Source organism: Ammospiza caudacuta, chromosome 3 (genome assembly GCF_027887145.1).
Source record: "Ammospiza caudacuta isolate bAmmCau1 chromosome 3, bAmmCau1.pri, whole genome shotgun sequence".
NCBI classification, from domain to species: domain Eukaryota; kingdom Metazoa; phylum Chordata; class Aves; order Passeriformes; family Passerellidae; genus Ammospiza; species Ammospiza caudacuta.
In genome coordinates, this window is record NC_080595.1 from 48682207 (window position 1) to 48701616 (window position 19410).

Consider the following 19410-nt stretch of genomic DNA (forward strand, 5'->3'; position numbering starts at 1 on the left):
CAATAATTTGCATTTTGATTTGCAATATGTGCTTTAAAGTGATGACTGCAGTGCAGTTTGGACCCTTCAGAAATATTTCATTATGGAAAGAAATTACCTGTGACAGAGAGAAAAGTGCTCCTGGCTTTTCAAAGTATCATTTGGGCTGGAGCAGACTCCAGTTTCTCAAACCATCCATTCAGAATAGGCCTTCATGAGAGAATGGATAAATGTAGCCCAATTTCAGAAGCAGTTTTACCATTCCTGCCTTTGAGACTTTCTGTGGGTGAAACATATTATGTTAAGGCTTTTGTAAATTATGTTGAACACTTAGTGTTAGTGTCAGGGGTGGACAGGCTTTTAAAGTGATGGTCAAAATCAGTATGACTTAGCTAATTCCTTGGTTATTTTCCACGCCATTCTCTGACACCTTTTCTTACAGCATTATGCACTAATGAGGTCTGTTGTACCTCAGAAAATTTGGAATCCTGCATGTGTGGAGCATGTTTTATGACTGAAATGTAAACTCAGAAAGTTTTCAATCAGCATAACCTTTCCCCTGCACCCCAAACAACCCTTGAGCCTTGAATAATGATGGCTGTGCTTTTAAAAATCATTTTGAAAACATACATAGAGATCTTTAGTGAACAGTTTTTCAAACTAAAACCAGGCTTTTCTGTCATTGAGAGGAGTGGAAAAATTTCTTTCACTTGAACTTCGACATCTTATTTGGATTTATTAATTTGTGTGTGATCCAGGTACACTATTGTTCTTTATACTGCCCTGGTTCATTCCAAGCAACTGAGATTAAATTATTTTCTTTGTGTGGAATTTAGGATTTGCAGTTTCTTCAACCAAAATTACTTCAGCAGTATCAAAACACTGTCATTTAATCTAATTTCTTTTAACCTCATTTAATTCCCATTTGTAGTCAGTGAGTTTCAGTGAAATGATTGCCCTCTCTCTGCTGAACAATACTTTAATAAGAATATAAATTCAATAAGGGTTCTCTGGGGGGGTTGACACGTGGTAGTCTATTTTAAACCTGTGTAATGAATTCATTATTGAAATTTAAGATGAAAGATTCAGATATGGAGCTTTCTTTTTGATGTTTACTGTCTCTTTGCCCCTGCATCCCCTCTCGGAGAGCTGGACCAGAGCGCTGAGAGTGAGCTGGGGGAGCCGGACCCGGTCCCGCCAGGGCCGTGGCGCTGTCCGTGGTGCTGCACACCCGACCGGGACCCTGGGAGGGAAATGCCGTGTCCACTCCCAGCTCTGGTTTGGATAAAGGCGAATTAAATAGGTGAACGACATAGTCAGGAAAAGGGTGGTGTTTTAAGTTCAACTTACAGTCATAGATCAGACCAGAAAATGGCTTAATTACACCAACTAATTAACTAGATGCATGTTAATAATACAAATTTACTGAAAAGTCTCAAAGGTTCTGAATTGCTTATAGATACTTTATTTTGAAATAAAGGTGGTTAATATCCTTAATCTATACATGTAGAATATATGGATAAAATGCATAATAAAAAATAGAAAAAAAAGTCACAAATTATTATGGTGGGTATGGCTGTGAAGATACAAGGTATCCCAAGATTTGAGGAAAACTGACTCATAGATTCTTGTCCTCTCTTAATTTTTTTTCATCCTGTCAATGTAAATCTGTAGTAAATCTAGAGAGAGAATTTTTGTACATTACTTCATGTCATTAAAAGCAATGTTTCATTTGACCTAGCAGTACCAGTACCTGATATGACCTACTACTATCAGCTTCCAGAAAAATTCAAATGTTTTGAACCATCCTTCCTTTTCCGCACTGGACTGTCATCAGAAGTATATAAAAAAAAAATGAGCTGCATCCCATCAAATAATGATATATTGAGCAAGTACTAAGGAAGTTGGTTGGAGCAATCTCAGAGCAGTTTACTACATTTATTTTTATGAAAAGAACTAAAAATGAACTTCCAATTCCTTAGCATAAAAACTTTTGAGAAGGTCTTTATTCATCTGCTTTGGGATGATGTTCAACATACATGGTGTTATAGTAAAGGCAAAATGACATGCCCTTCATTGAAGAAATAGTTTATTCAAAGTATACTTTTATTCATTTTTTTTTTATCATCTTTTCTGTAGCAAAGACAGTATCTAGTTAAAACCACAAGGGCTTATGGCTTAATGGCTTAGACCCCATTCTAATGCTTTGTGCTTTTTTTTTTTTTTTTTTTTTTTTTTTTTTTTTTTTTTTTTGTGGCCTGTATCTTCTTTCCTGTTCTTTCAAAGTCTTGACATTTCATCTTCTATTCTAGTTTTCAGGCTTCTCCTTTTGCTTCCTTGTAGGAATCCTTTAACCCTAGCCTTCCTGTCACCAGTTCTCTTTCAGCCCTCCTCCAGATTGCTGTAGCTTGTTTTTTGCTGAGGCTCAGCTTCTGCCTCTTTGGCTTTTGTCTTTAAAGTTCTGTTACTGTCTTTTAGCCTTTACTCCCTCTCTTGCTGCCATATGGAACTAACAGACAACCTTAGAATCATTTTTATTTCCTCTAGTAAACAGGTCATATGTTTTTATTTAGGATTTCTTCTATCTCTTTCCCATTTTCTCATCTTATATGAACATTCTAAGACTGATAGCTCCCCTTTGAAGGAAGAGACAAAGAAATAATGGATAGTCATGTGAAAGTAACTGCTTCATCCATGAGAAGCCATTCTTTTAAGGGTAAAATGGGAGGTTTTTTAGATCTTTAGTGTTAGACTGACCCAACAGCAATATATAATCCAAAACTAGCTTCAAAAGGATAATCAAACTGAGAAACTGGTGACAGCTTTGGGATTTCCATTGTGAGAAAGAGCTTAACCTCTGAAAAGTAAAAAGGTACCAACTTAGGAATGAAACATTATTATGAATTTAGACCTTTGCTTCCACCTGATTTTTCATATAATGAATGACTTGAAAACTGCTGAATAAAATGAAATTTCATATTATGCAATATGCAAGTGCAAGGATTCCAAATGCATTTTTGTGAAGTTCATATTGAAATAAGCCAGGATGTAATCAGAATGTTTCAGCTTAGAAAAAACCAACAATCCCCACCCAAGCTGCCCAAACAAACAACCCACACCCTCCCACTCCCAATCCAAACCCACCAACCAGGGTGACATCTGATCTGTTATTCTTGAGATGTTGCCACGTAAATCCAGTCTTGATCTGTTAGCTGCAGAAGAAGAATTTGAACAAATACCTGAAGTGCAAAGAGAATATCTGAACAGAGAAATAGCTGAGTTTAAGGTTCTTTAGCAATTACATTTCACTGTAATAATAAAGGTAAATTTCAATTAAAAATAAGATTGCTTTTGAATTTCATTTCCTTCAGTGAGAGGGAAATGAGAGACTTGCCAATACTTGCTAGCTCCTAGCATCACAAATCATTGCAGCAAATGCCTGAGATAATACTTGGAGAAAATAGTGGATATAAGGTCAAGGGGTGAATATTGTACATATTTATATCCATCTGTAACTTCTTGCTATGTGGAACACATGCTGTAGTTTCTATTTATACCTGGGTCATGAATGTTCAGTATTTCTGATTCTGTAATTGTAGTGACATGTATTTATTTTGTGTTTGGACCAGTTTTTTCTCTTGTATGATTTATCTTCATTCTTTCATAATGTCTGGGAGTGTTTATTTCCATTATAGTTTTTAATACATTCCAAGAAGAATTTTAGCACATATATAGTTTCATGTATGCTTAACAGTACTGAGAAACTTTTTTTTTTGTTTTGAACCATTTCTTTCAATGCTGGATTGCCCTCTGTGTTAAATGTTCAGTCTGTTTGTATTCTATCCACAGCAGGACTTTGAAAGGTAAAGCCTAGTAAGTAGTATGTACTTGATTCCAAAACTGTAGTTGTCAAAAATTGCTTTTAGCAAAGAATGGGGAATGCCTACAATTTCGCTATTAATATTCCTTTAGGTTATGCTGCTGGCTATTTTTGGTGGTGCCTGATCTTGACTGAAGTTCACAACACTTACTCTGAACATTAGCTCTTCCAGGATCTATAAAACTAGGCCATTGTTTGGTAGTTTTCTCTGACATGCTTGATCTGATAAGCATAGTGACATCACTCCTTTGCTTAAGTGACTCTTTTATGTATTTCCCAAGGGAAAGGCCTAGGCTTTTAAATTCTCTCCTTGTCATAGGGCAGAAATATAGGCACAGGCAGGACACAATCCAAAGAATGGCTCCCTAAATTTAGAATGGCAATGCTAACTTTCCTTAGTGTTTACTTTGAAGCAAAACAGGATTATCTGCTCAGGGCTTTTGGTTACCATAGGTCTTAACCATGTTGTACCTCTAATATAGATCACTTATCTGTGTGTGGAATAATGGAGGAAAAAAATATATCTTTTTTTAGGCTTAATTGATGTTTTTCTAGAGATACTTCGATTTCTGGTTATATCCAGGAATTTGAGAGGTCATTACATATAAAATTTGTAAATAGGAAGCTGTTAACATCTGAGATGTATGAAGACTGTGTCACTGTGGTTGTTATATCGTAGGTGTTTATGGTATTAAAATAAAGTGCTAAATAAGTACATCTTCAAAATTCAAGGTCATAAGTTGCAGTTGTTTTAATAGTATAAGCTCTAAAAAAACACTATCTTTCCTGGGAGATACATGCAATGCTCACAAATCTTAATCATTACTTGATACTCAGTTTTTGTTAGAATCTAGAAATGTTGTAATTATTGGGTTAATGGTAATATTTTCTTCCCTGGATTATTTATCCTTAAAAGACTAGGAAAAATGTCTAAGCAAATGCTGTATAAACCTTTTTAGTATGAATGTTAACAATTGTGGATGCTAAGGACAATTAAAACAAAATGTAAATAACTAAGTCTGCAGGTTTCATTGACAAGACTGGGTTTTGAATCTAATAACCTTTGAATCTGACAAATTCAGTAATTGTTTTGACAATCTTAAAATGAGAGATGTAGTTAAAAGAACAAACACATATGATGATGAATTCTGCTGAACATTTAGTCTGTGCCATTGCTTGGTTTTCAGAACTGTCCATTATGAAGGTGGTGCTGTGTCCATTCACGCTCGTTCCCTTTGGCGACTAGAGACTCTAAGAGTTGCGTAAGTAAAATCTATCTCAGAAAAAGAAAGACATTTGGCAAGACACTTTTTGAATAGTAAGAGCAATCCTATAAAATCAAAAGGATAATTATAAATCCAGATGAGTAAAACTAAAATAATCATTTAAAAATACTTTATATAACTTTCAGTACAAGTTCCTAGAGAGAGAGTGTGTGTTTTGATTATTTTTAAAGTTGTTATAGCTGTCAGTGAATTCACAATTTACATTTTTAGCACATAAATTACAAAAATAGGACCAATTTCCTTAAAATAAAAATCACTTGTGACACTCCTCCTCCAGCTTGTTTAAGTCATTTGGAAGACTTTAAAAGAAAAAATTCAATCATGTATTATTGGAAGTGTTAGAATAATAGTAAGGAATTGTGCCTTGTTTGTTAAGGTAATTGCTGTGTAAAATTGCATTTAAATCATATTATGATATGTTCTTATGATAAAATTTCTCGTGAGGAATAAATGATTGTTCTTTAGAGATTAAATCAGAGAAGCTTAAGAAAAGGTTACATTCCAATGATGCTGTTTTCTCTGTGTGCATTTTATTAATAGGATGACATTAAATGTCAGTGATAGGGCAGTGAGATTTTTCCTTTGGACTAAAATGGACCTTGAGACAGTGATGACAACAATGAAACTGTGGAAGGATCTCTGTCTTATTGCTTTCCCTATGGCATTTACTTCCATAATAAGCAGTACAGGAGTAATGTGGGGATTCAAATAATGAGAGGTTTCTGTTATGACCATCATATATATCACTTTGACAGGCACTGTATACAAAATTTTGAAGGGTAAACATTTGAACATACATGACTGAAAGAAATTGTAAGAACTGTCAAAACAATTTTACAAAGGGAGTTGTTATCTTTCTTCTTAAAAGATAGGATTTTCTTACCAGGAAAAAAAGAACCAAATAAAATCCCAAGAATAACACTGTCTCCCTACACTTCCCTCACCAACCTATTTTCCAGTGTGGTACTCTAACTGCTGTATGTGTTCAGTGCTGAATTGCAGTCCATTAATATTCAGGAAAATGTTTCAATTTGTAGCTTTGTGTATGCATGCCTGAAGTTCTCAATCAGTTGTAGTCCTTCCCAGAATGACTGCAGATATAATTCTATGTGAATTTCACATGTTTCTAAAGGATTTTTTATTTTTTTCCTCAACACTGTTCATTATTAGAGAACTCTCATAAAAATTGCCTGGGCAGTATACATGGACAGATGCCCTTGGGATGCCCTGCCATGGGACACCAAATACTATTGCTCAGCATTGCTTTCTTTCCCAAAAGGTGGCAGAGTTCATGCTCACACACTGCAAAAAATATTTTTAATAGTCAGAAATGGCTTCACAAGATACTTCCTGCTCAAAAGGCTTTTTTTGTAAGTGCACATGAATTGGTATTTTTCCTGTCCGGCAGGCATGAACTAGAAGCATGGCTCAATTACGCTACCTTTTTTTTTTCCCTTAAGGTCTGTAGCTATTGGGGCCAAAAGAAAATTGAATCAGACAAAAGAAAAGGCAACTCCCCAGCATGACCTGTAATATAAAAGGTGCAGAACCGATGTAATTTACCAGACTCGGCAACACAATAGCTGAGATTCATGACCTGACATTTTACTGACTGGAGAAACAGAAGTTATGCTAGAACACTGGACTCAGATGTCCTTTTGTGGAGTATATGGACTTTGCTGTGCAGAAGACAGAAAAAGATAAATGTGTTTCTGAGATATAAAGCTTCCCTATTTCCTTCTACCCCAAAGCTCCCTCAATTTAAACAGTAGAAATTCTAGATTTAAAAAAAAACGTAGTTCAGGGCAGAAACCTTTTTATTCTTCTGTTCTCTTTAAAACAAATAACTATAAAGGTTTAGAAGTTTAATCACTGAAGTGTAATAAATCCTGTTACAAAAAAGAAGCATTTTAAAAAATGCACTTTGAAAATGTTTGCCAAATTGGTTTTGCATACTTTCCATTCAATATGGCCAACTCTAAAGAAGACACATTTAAACAAATGGATGTTGGTGTTAAATAGGTAAGTGCTTTAACCTGCTGCATCTGTGTGTCAGGGAAAATAAAAATGACTTTAAGTTAAACCTGTGTAAGTACTAACTTAAGGGAATTTCAGACTTCCATATGGATACATGCAAAAAGATAAACATAGATATACAGAGTAAATACATGATTTCCTCTCCAAAATGCAGCATTCACATACATATGAAGTGCCAAATTTTGCAGATATATAACTGAAGAAAATTCTGTGAAGACTAGAAAAAGTTGTGAAAGTTTTCCAATCTGAAAAGCCTTTGTGAAGTACATACTCCTTAGTAACCCCTACACAAGTTCAGGAATTAAACAGGAAGAGCAGGGCTGAATTTTCAGTTTACAGCAAGAAGTTGGAAAGCTGTGACCTGTACTTTAAGGTGAATAATAATTTTTGGGGAGCTTAGATAAGCTTTGCCTTTCTTCCTTCTGTAGAATATGAAGAATCTGGGCCATACTTTGCTTAGTAACTTTTTGTATTTATTTTAGGGAGTTTTCTATTTTTTTTAGGCATTTTATTTTCCACAAAATTTAAAGTGTGCTTAAAATCTGCTGACTGCTAAAAGATCTCTGGGAGAGTGAAGAATGGCAGCTGCTGGTAGATGAAATGTTGGAGAGGGAACTGGCAGATCTAAACTCTTTGTGTACAGCATAAGCCTCCTTTCCTGTAGGCGGTCTGTACCTTCTCTCAAGAGGAACTCAGTCTGAACAAAGACAGCTTGTGCTGAGGAAGACCTTAAGATCATTTATTAGAATGGTTTTATTTGGGATAACCATGAAGTAGCCACTTTCTTGCTGATGGGAATTTTGTATTTTGTATCAACTAGTTGGCAATATATTTTACTTTAAAATATTATTGCCAGTAGTTTAAAAAAACCAGATTAATAATTTTTTTTATGGACTCTCTTAGGTGGAGTGGAAGCCACATTAGATGGGGACAGCCATTCAGGCTAAGACATATAACAACAGGAAAATATTTAAGTCTCCTGGATGACAAGAGTCTTCTTCTTACAGACAAGGAGAAGGCAGATGTAAAATCTACAGCATTCTGTTTTCGGTCTTCCAAGGTATGGAATCAGTGCAGCATTAATATTACTAGTAATAATTCAAATTGCTTTAAAAAGCAAGATTAAGATGCTTTCTATATGTTGTGATTGCATTAATTATTAAAATTTTAAAAACTGATTAAAAAAATTCCAAAATGCAGTATAATCAATAACTAGAAAGCTTATTTTATCTTACATTCTCTATGTGTTGTTACCTGTCTGTCTATTTGTGGGTTTCTTTTTCTTTCTTGTTAATATTTTGATGTTTTGTTGTTGTTTCATTGGTTGGGTTGGGGTTTTTCTGTACTGCTTCCCACTTTTGAGCAGTATACTCATTTTTCATTTGTTGTTCTTGTTAACTTCTCAGCTACTTCACTGCTTATATCTGCTGTCTGACAGAGGAAAATTTATAGTATTGTGAGTTACTGAAATTAAATGGGAAATTAAGGATTTCTCTCAGCAGATACTTTACTGTAGTCTAATATGAAGTTACCAGAGTTTGACTTTTCATTTTGACAGCTTCAATAAGCATTTTGAGTTTAAACCAGTGCTTTTGTAGTGGTAGTAGTAAATAACACACTGATAAATTCTTAAATATCCTTTAATTCTCTTACTTTTAATCTTTAGCATTTTGTCTGAAAATTTTCCAGCAATAATTTTATTACTGTAAAAACTGTCTTCTAAAATAAAAAGTAACAGTAAACAGAATTATTCAATAACTTCTCTGTACCATTTAATTTATATGTATACTTTAATTATTTGCCTGCTTGGAAAGATAAGAAAAGAAAAGATATCGAAAAGAAGGTATATAGCCTGTTGCAATTTGATTACAAAGAACCTCTAGTTTAAGGTGATAGTCTTGAGATCCAGACAATATATCTTTTTTGAAACCAATAGAATATCATAGAAATGCTTGAATATTTTAGGACAATGCAGTGCAATTATAGTGAGAATTTCCTGTTGCAGCTACTATAGATTTCAACACTTGAAAGCAAGAGGAGTAGAATAACTCACTCACTGATTTTTAAGATGGGTTGTCAGCAGGGATTGCTCCAAAATGAGTGGAACAATATACCGTTACATCTTTTATTTAGTCCAAAAAATACTCGGAGGCCAGAACTTTTAGCAATAAAGAATGTCACCTGTTGTTATGGATAAGGTGGTTTGTCTCTATATTTTATGTAGCACATGCACATATGCTTTGGAGGCTAGGTGATGTTGTTTTTGATGTTGATTTGAAGTTTCTTCTTTTTATTCTTTTTCCCAGCCTGAATTTGGAAGTCTCATTTGAAATTATTTTGAGATTTTATATTTTGAAATGGTTTTGTTCTGCCATTCTTAACATGAAAGGTTAACATTTATTTTGTTTTTAGTGGCCAATCCTATGCTGAGCAGAGCAGAGACAAAAGGCTCTGGGGCAGGTAGAGACTTGTTATTAATTCTTGAAGTAATGAGAGAATTTTAAGAGGGGTATATAAACTAATCAGCACATGACAAATATAATCATATTGCTATTTAAATATGGATTTTCAGAGAAATTGGAAGTCTGGGAGATGATGTTTCATGTAAATGTTGTGTATATCAATATTAATTTTAACAAATTACTTACCTGGAGGAAATTATACCACAGAGGATGAGGAGTAAATATTTTGCTGAAGATGAACTGAGTCTGGATGCATATCTGTGTCATGTGCTTTAGAATGACCCTGCTTAAGCATGGAAATTGGACCAGATGACTCAGTGTGGTACTTTCCAACTGACCCATTCTTGCTTCAGTCTCTCTGGACTTGTTATAGGAGTGTCATGTTTCACTTTATTAGGCTATCAAAAACTTAGGTGCCTTCCCTCTCTGGGAAAGAGTATTAAAAAAACAGATTTCAAATTATAGGAGTGCTAGAAAGGCTTCTGTAAAGAAGGTATGCAGATTTAGGGTCTCTTTTCCTCTGAGTATTTTTGAACAAACCATCCAAACTTTCATTTATATTGTTGTATGTGCTTAGCACTCAAAAAAATTAATCATGGATAAGAGGGAGCCCCTAATCTTCTTTACTGAGTACAGACCAAACCTGTGGACATTTCAAGTAGCTGGGTCTTTCTTGTTGAAATTTCATCCCTTTTCTTGTCGCAGTCATAGTTCTTCCTTGCGGCAGCTGGAAAGTAGTAGGAAGAATTGTGAAGCTCCCACTTGTTGCACAATAGTAAGTGAGCTTTTAATAGGCAAAAAGAAACAAGGGAGAGGAAGGTGTTGAGTCAGTTCCTTCAAGCATGTGAGTGGATAACTTCAATTTCTGTATGAAAAGCAGCTTTCATGTTTGCAGAGATACTGCTGAAAATGTATCACCTGCAAACCTGAAGGTTTACATGCAAGTATAGAGGCTCAACATTTATTTTTTTATACCCTGTTTTTGCAAGGGCTTATCATCTCAAACATATCACCTTGCCAGTAGTTTGCTTAAAAAATAGCCCAGAAGAGAACTAGCAAGCTAAAGGGTTTTATTTGTTTGTTTGTTTTGTTTTATTTCTTTTTTTTATGCAAGCTTGAAAATATCACAAAGTGTTGCCAAACAGCATCCAGAAGATAAGGGCTTTCTAAGGAGCTTAATTAGCAGTCACTTAATTTTTCTTTCTGGTAATCAGCCTTTGTTCTCTGGTTATCATATATTACCCTAATAATTATCATTAAATGCAAAATATATTAGCCTTTCAAGAATCTGAAATTCAGAATTTTTTTTTCTTTTTTTTTCCTCCTGTAGTTCTGCTTCATTCAGCACAGGATGTCCACAGATACTACAATGTATTTCCCAAACATACGGCTCCTTTAATACACTTGTGTTTGTAGAGATCAAGTTTTGTGGAATTTTTTCTATTCCATTTACTCAATATCAATTTTTTTTATAAAGAACATTGTTTTAATATCACTACACCACTGAAATAAGGTAATTTTACCAATTTAGTAATGTTTGTACATTCTGTACCAAGTCTGCTTTTCCTGTCTGTATTCTTTTCCAGTGGACAGGAACACATCAATTTTAATAAAATTTTATGGCTTGTATTTTTATGTCTTCAGCTTTTTCTTTCTTCTTTTTTCTTCTAAAATTTAATGGAAATTATATTAAATTAAAGAGCAGCAATAAATAAGTTTCTTGCAGTTGGTGAGGTCTTAAAATACCAGTCTTGAAAGTGTACCACAGAGAGTATGGGTTAGGTTGGATGACAAGAGGTGAAGTTGAAAGGACAAGCCTTCATCAAGGCATTCCATTTTGGAATGTTATAAGGAATTAAACAGAAACATTAGACTGAAATAATGGTTAAGGTGAGGCTTCATAGAAAAACTTTTCAATGTTAGAATGAAGTAATTAAAAAGATTGTTCATTTAGCCCCAAACAGAAGGGGGAAGATTGACTTGTGCTCTTGTATGCATAGAATAAACACTGTTTATAAAGAGAACAGCCTTCTGGAGAAAATCTGGCCTATTGTTCAGTAAGCCTGTTCCTTTCCAATGTATTCTTGGTTTGCATTACTGAGATGGTTTACAGACTGTTGCAAAACCCATTTGTTGCTGTTTGGTCCAGTGTAATAAATGAAGATTTTTGATCCTTGTTTAGACAAGGCTAGCATCTCAGAATGGATCTAGATTAAAAATAAAACTGAAGGTTTTCTTTCAAGTAAAAATGTAGGAAGAGTTAGCAGATGGTTCAGTAATGACAGGTTACATATGTGGTAAGAGCGTGGCTGGAAACTTGTACCATGTAATGTCTGTGCCAATGCACCATTACTAATTAGCAACATGGTGATTTCTGATATTTTTCAGATCCTCATTTTCACTGATGAGCTATTGTACTGTAGCTAATGAGACTGATTCATTATGTGTACTTTTTCAACTACCTGCTGTTTATTGATGTGAACTGAGCACTCCATTCAAGTCTTCCCCTTTATAAACAACTTGTGGTTCCTGTTCACTCCCACAAAAAGCTCAGTGTCTTGAAGCTCCCAAATGGCTGATGTAATGCCTGCTGCCCCCACATCATCCTGTAGTCTTTTGTTTCTCTCCTACATGTAATTCAACTTTGACACTATATAATAGCTTTCCTGGCTACTATATTTATTTTGCAGAGCTCATTTTAATGGGATTGATTTCAATCTGGGCTTTAAGCATACACACAGAGATACATCAGTGAGAGCTGAGATCTTCTTTGACAAATTGTTGGCGCTGCAATTTTTATGCCAATTAAATTTAATTCTAATTGGAATGAAGATTTCAGTATCAAACCCCTTCACTTTCTGTTACAGTAGATTTTAACCAAGAATGCAAAAATGTGTTAAATGAATAATCCTTCTTCTTATTTACAGTGCTTTATGAGAAAATTTGTGAACTCTTATATTCACAACTAAAGAAATTAATTGTCAGACCTGAAAAAAAGAAAATCTTACAATGTAGAAGCACAGTATATGTTCACAGTATCTTCTAGTTATAGAGAGAATTCAAAAAACTGGAGTTTGAAATCAGGATCTAATTTATTTTTCCCATATCATAATTTGTTTGCAATGTCATATTATAGGTAGCTTTTCAATTTCCAACTGTTACTAGATTCAGGTTATTTGTGTTAGCTTTTGAAAGAATTGAATACAACATTTAGAGAAATTATATGAGAAAATAATAGGTTAATAAGGAAATAGAGGCATGCAATAACTCATATTGGCATCAGATTATTAATAAATCAGTTACTACAATCTATCAATGGACAAGACTTTAATAAGAATTTCAGCACTTAAGAAGTGCTGAAAGTCATTTACTAGGTAGTGAAATTAACATCTGTATCCAGAAACAATCAGAAAACAAACTGAATTGGTGAATATATTATATCTGAAAATTCAATATAATGAAAAGGAATCATAAGAATTTCACCTCCATACTATTCTACTTTTTTTTTTTCAAATGCTTCAAAATGCATTCATGACCGTAGGCTGAAAATCTACTTACAGGACATTTCCCTTTACTTAAAAAATGCTTTAAAAAAACCCTTTAATAAGTTAGAGATTGTTGTCTGTTTGTATACATGTAGGGACATAGAATATAAGAAAAATATAGTGTACAAAGTAATCTTACGCCTAGAGTTGCAGCTGGGCCAGTTATCAAATACGAGGAATAGGCCTGACTTTAACAGGCCACAGCTGTAACCAGTGAGAAGAAGAGTGCTATAAAAGAGTGGGGTGGCTGGGTGAGAAGGAAACTGGAATTAGTTTGCTACTTTATGAAGAAGAAAGAGTCAGTGCTCTGAGGAGCTGCCCAGGAGAGACACCAAGAAGGTATGAAACTTTTGTGATAAGGAGACAACAGTATGGAGTCCCTGCAATAAGATGACAACATATACAAACCCCAATCTTTCTCAACTTTTATGTGAAACTGTCTTCCCACATTGTCAGGGTATGTGTGTATGAAGTAATCGTTCTTCTGATCTTTCCTGATGGTAGACGGGTAGAACAAGAACTTGTTTTTGTCACACTATTTGTAACATTACTCTGAGTAGCTGCAGGAGGATGCTTGTCATCTCCTGCTGATCAGGAGAAGCCCAGAATGTTGAAGCTGTACCTGGTGAAGGGGGCTATGTTGCATACAGAATGTACAGGCAGGAAGGTGAATTTGTCAGTTGAACTTTGTTTTTGGAGAGATTAAATAGATGATCTGCCAGGAAGTAGGATGCATGGGCTGTATGTCCATACAAGTCTGTTCAGAAGTAGTTTTTGCTTAGGAGAATTAAGCAAAAAGCTGTTTGGGATACTACATTTCCTCTCCTGAAATAACTTCTGTCTCTACAGGACACCAGCTGGAATGATATGCTGTCATGCCATTAATAGTTTGCAGGCCAATCATGCAGAAGTGGATTGCTTTTTTCAGAAGTACTGAGCCCATTGCTGGGCAGTGACAGGTTAAAGGCCATCCCTCAGTGATTGTTGGATGGAGCTCATCTTTTCCAGGCTGGAAAAAACCCCAAATGCTCAAGAAAAGCTTGTGGAGATTAATGCCTTGTACATCTAAGGGGAGTCAATGTATCTGAGGTTGTTTTGTAAGCTCTTATGTTTCAATAATGCCATGTACTGTCAATTATGATCCTAATTCTTTCCTGTGCAGGTGAAATGAATACACACGGCTTTCCAAATTTAACAGGCTAGGTTTTTTCATGAGATTTCTCTTTGTCTTTAAAGTTTAAAGTCTAAAAGTTACACTTTCCCATTTTTTTTAGTAATATCTTTAAAGAATGATCTCAAATATTCTTTCAGGTCCTGTTCTGGATAATTTTCTAATATTTGATTTTTTATGCAAATATTAACACATTGGTTATTGTTCGTGTTACATTTTTTTCTTCATCAGGAAAAGTTGGACATAGGGACAAGAAAGGAGGTGGATGGAATGGGAGCACCTGAAATAAAGTATGGGGATTCAATATGCTTCATACAGCATGTAGACACAGGCTTGTGGCTCACGTACCAGTCTGCTGATGCAAAGTCTGTAAGGATGGGTTCTCTGCAGCGAAAGGTAAGGCTGTAAACAGGAATGCATTTCATTCACTCATAGGGTGGGTAGGGGCTGGGAGGTTGGGACATGAAGGGAGCTACGTGAGACAGGTAATTTCTGAATTTCTAGTACTTTAAACATGCTTGCCAGATGCAATATTGGGGTTTTTCAGTCAGACATTGAAAAGTTAACAGGTGTACTCAATTCTCATACTGAAGACCTGATGAAGGCTGTGTGTTGACCTGTACACATTATCTCACAAATATTGATAAATCTTGATATATTTGATTTCAAACTAAAATATTAGTAACGATGCATAGAATATGCTAAGATTCCTTTCTTTAAGGTAGTTTGGATTGAGGAAACTTTTAGTTGAAAGTATTTTTTCCACATTGTAAATGTATTACCTTTTGGGGTAGAATGTTCAAGTCTTGCGTCCTGAGAGATTTCTTTCTTTATAGAATAATCACAGCCAAGCTGAATGCTAGCTCAGCATCATAAAGTAGGGAAAAGATTATTTTGCAACTTAACACTGTAGTGTTTTCCATGTCTATTTTGGGTAGCAGAACTACACAGAACAGAAGTTTAAAATATTTATGTGGAATGGATTGAGCTATCCAATCCATTAGAGCCATGATAACTAGACATGAAACACTGTAACTTATTGGAAATGACTCAAAGCATGGTCAGAAAAGACCAGTGGCACCCTTAGAAATGAGGACCAGTAAAGAATACCTGTTGTGACTTTTTCTGCTTTAGGGATTTGCTACTCTGTAAGAGAAGTGCTTTTAATGTTGATAAAGACAAAGAGCAAACAAAAACCCCTTAGATTTTTTTTTTTTTAATAAAGCATGTTGTTTGCAAAAGCTGCAACTTTGAAATTATTATGGCACTGAACCTGCTGGCTCTGTACAGGAGCATCCTTGGACATGAGAAACTAAACCATGGAATTATCTGTTTTTAATAAAATTGTTATTTTTTCTAAGTGACTTAATAATTTCCTAGCCTGCCTTCCTATGTGAGTTTTCAGACTTCTTCTTAGTCTCATTTTGCAGTGACTGCTTCTTGCTTTTGTTTCCAGGCAATAATGCACCATGAAGGGCACATGGATGATGGTTTAACATTGTCCAGATCTCAGAATGAAGAATCCCGTACAGCGCGTGTCATCCGCAGTACAGTCTTCCTTTTCAACAGGTTCATAAGGTGTGGCTTTAAAATTATCTGTTCATCACTTTTTTTTCCATTCAGTTTTATTCAAAGTTGCCATTAAGACAACAGGGAACAATTTATCCTTCAGAAAAAAATAGATCAATGCTTCTCAAACTGAACTTTATGTCAATTCTTTGTGTTATTGGCAGATGAGCACCTCAGCAGATACTGGTCAATTTTTTTTCCTCTATCTTCTAAAATTAATTTATTGCTCAATCGTAATTTAAATGCATAAACATACTGAAAATACAAACAAACCATAAAGAGGTTTTTCCCTGCCAAAATTTGCTTTAAGTCATGTGGTACATAAATTAGCTTTTTCTCTTCTACGTATGGCTTTTAAAGGTGATCTTCCTTGAAAAACCTGGAAGAGTGAGATAGCTGTGTAATGTAGATCTGTAACAACCAGAAATATACTGAAGAAATTCATAGTATCAAGGAGAAGTTTTATTTAAAATGATACCTTCTTTCCATCAGCACATTACACTTTGCTTATTTGTTCCTTTTTAATGCTACTTGTTTCTTTAATATTTTGAAACATGAAAAATGTTGTAGTGATTAGCCACTTAAAAATCCTGTCAGATGTATGCAATTTGCATTTTTCTTCCTATTCCTAAATAATGCTGATAAAATGCTAATTCTCAAACACTTGTGATTTCAGTAATTGATGAAAGGCCCTTTCATCAGTGTAGCTTGCATTAGGCAAAGAATGATATGCAGTAAGACTGTATGGAATGATAACAATTTAATAAGAACTCATTTCCCACAAGAAAAAACACAATGTGGGAGATGGTGACCTGAAGCAATCATGTCCTAAATAAGGGGACAGACAAAGACCCAGACATATCAATTTGTTGAAAAGCATATAGCAAGGTACTTAACAAAAACAGGACAAAATCACCCATCAGGAGAGTTGTGTACAGTGTGACATTTGAAATACAAAGGAAATGTAAGCCGTAGGTCACTTTGTAAATAATACACCTTCACAGAAGCTTCTAAGAATGGTATAAGAGATAAAGACAGAGAAAGGCAATTTAATTATAAGGTTTCACAAATCAAAGTATTTCTAAATTACAGTGGAGACTTTTGTTGAGTGCACAGGGAATCCAAGGCAGTGTTTAGCAGTTTAGTTTTGGCAGGATGTTACTTCAAGAAGAAAAAGCTCAATTGAAGAGGATGAAAATTATTCTTTTATGTGTATGCTCCAGTTCTTCCTAATGAAGTCAGTAGAAAAATTGTGCTTTGGATAACATGCTCACAATACAAGTTTTAAAGATAACTTTTGTAGGTATGCTTTTGCAACTTTGCATTATTTGCAAAGGGATTCAGCTGAGCAAGGGGCAGGTGTAACCTGGATGAGAATAGTCAGCCCTTTATTTCTACGAGAGAATGTTCATAGACTTCAGCAAGGCCAAGCTTGAACTGGATATCAGGGAAACAAAAAGGCTAATGAAGTGCTGAGACAGAGTGTATAGAAGTGCTGCACCCTTCCACACTGAAAAGGCCTTAAGAACAGGTTAGAGATGTGTTTGAGAGCCTCCATGGGCAATCTCGACTCTCCACAGAACTGATCTTCTTAACTTGCATCCATTCCAGTTTCATGATGTTTTGTACTGGTTTACAAACTTCTCTTCATCTTTTGCTCTGCCTCTGAAACTGTTACATCTGTAGGTGGGATATTCAAATGAGTTGTTTGGATTTGAAAAAATATTACCAGAAATAACATTTTTCATGCTTTCACATTTTGTTTGGAAAGGAAGGACTAGGCTGTTAAATGGAGAATGGGCAGGTATGAAGAATTTTTGGCAAGTTGCTGAAAGAAAATGAGCTTTGGCATCTAAACAATCTTTTGCTTTTAAATAAATAGTTTGAATGATAAAAGTAAATTAATTTTCAATTCTCAGGAGAGTTTTCTTCTTCTTGCAGGGGCCTTGATTCTCTCAGCAAGAAAGTGAAGTCTTCCACCATTGATTTGCCAATTGAGTCAGTCAGTCTGAGTCTTCAGGACTTGATTGGCTACTTTCACCCCCCTGATGAACATTTGGAGCATGAAAACAAACAAAACAGGCTCCGAGCACTGAAGAATCGCCAGAACCTCTTCCAAGAAGAGGTACTTCTCTCAGTTTTACTCCTGATTTTCTACTACATTGTCTGCAAGTATACTCACAGTATCTGTAGTGTTGATGTCTAATATGGATTATGCTTACAGTGGGGTTTTTTTATCCTCTAAGAGTCAAACTATTTACTACATTTGTAATCTCTCTAGATCTGCTGTTTTTCCTGTGTATTTGAAGAAATACATTTACAGCCTTACTTTTTTTTCCCTTTTTAATAAGATTAGATTGTGCCTTGAACTCTACCCATAATTTTCTCCTTATGTGTGAATCACTTCTCTCTGTTATAATCTCTTGATGTAGAAGGATGCTTTCATTTGCTAAGCATTCTTTAAGCATTTTGTTTAATATTATGTGTTATTTCTCTGGTAATAATAATTGCCTATACTTTGTCAGATGCTTAAATGTCCTACAGAATAAAATCTTGCCTGAAATTATGTTAGTTATACTCTTTATTTTTGCTTTAATTTGACTATCCTAAATGGGAGATGTTTATTACCTCCATCAAGAAAATTTTCTGTTGGGATTGCTTGTTTGACTTTATGCACATGCTCTTGTGTTTTGCATATCTGTTCTTTCATGTTTTATTTTCTTAGATTTTTGAAAATCTTTTGTGTTTGTATCTAAAACTACCTTTTTTCCCTCTGATGAAATAAGCTTTTTTATTTTTAGGGTATGATCAACCTTGTTCTTGAATGTATTGATCGTTTGAATGTATACAGCAGTGCAGCTCACTTTGCAGATGTAGCTGGGAAGGAGGCTGGAGAAGCATGGAAATCTATTCTGAATTCTTTGTATGAATTACTAGGTAAGATATATTATGGATTACGTGGATATTTTTAGCTCAAAATAGTAAAGAATAAAGAATTATATAACTGTTGTAGTACAGAAGATTTTCCACCATGTAGAAACTTAGAATACAAATTAAGTTCGATTTTTACATTTGTAGTTATTTGATGTATTAACAATCAATTAAAGAAGTTATGTCAAGAATTATAAACATTTTAAAGTATCCAAACTAGGTCCAGAGGGTGAGCATCTCCATGAAATCAAATGATGAATTTTTGGGCTGTAGGTGGTGGTAGATAATGGAGTCTAAAATTTTGGCGTTTGGTTATTCATAGATGTAGGGTAGAATTGAATTTTTTATTACAGTTTAGTTAATCTTTTGTTACATTAAGCACAGTGCAGACTTGGAGAGAGTAGTGTCTTGATTTCCAATTGGCAAGGCTAGAAAATTCCTTCTGGGGAGTCTGCCTGTTTTGTACAAAGCATTGCTTTCATGGACTTGTAGTCCATGGAAGGACAAAAGCTTTTGTTGACTTTCCAGTCTTTGTGCCCCTCCTGCCCTC

General features: G+C 34.8%; 1 protein-coding gene across 1 annotated transcript in view; it reads left to right on the forward strand.

Moving 5' to 3' along the window:
* RYR2 (ryanodine receptor 2) overlaps positions 1-19410 on the forward strand; it is a 380761-nt gene that overhangs the window by 174735 nt on the left and 186616 nt on the right. Inside the window, exons 10-15 of the mRNA XM_058801183.1 lie at positions 5047-5121; positions 8086-8242; positions 14592-14756; positions 15817-15938; positions 17871-18054; positions 18731-18866. Of these exons, the coding sequence (XP_058657166.1) occupies positions 5047-5121; positions 8086-8242; positions 14592-14756; positions 15817-15938; positions 17871-18054; positions 18731-18866 (839 nt within the window). The remainder of the gene's footprint in view (positions 1-5046; positions 5122-8085; positions 8243-14591; positions 14757-15816; positions 15939-17870; positions 18055-18730; positions 18867-19410) is intronic.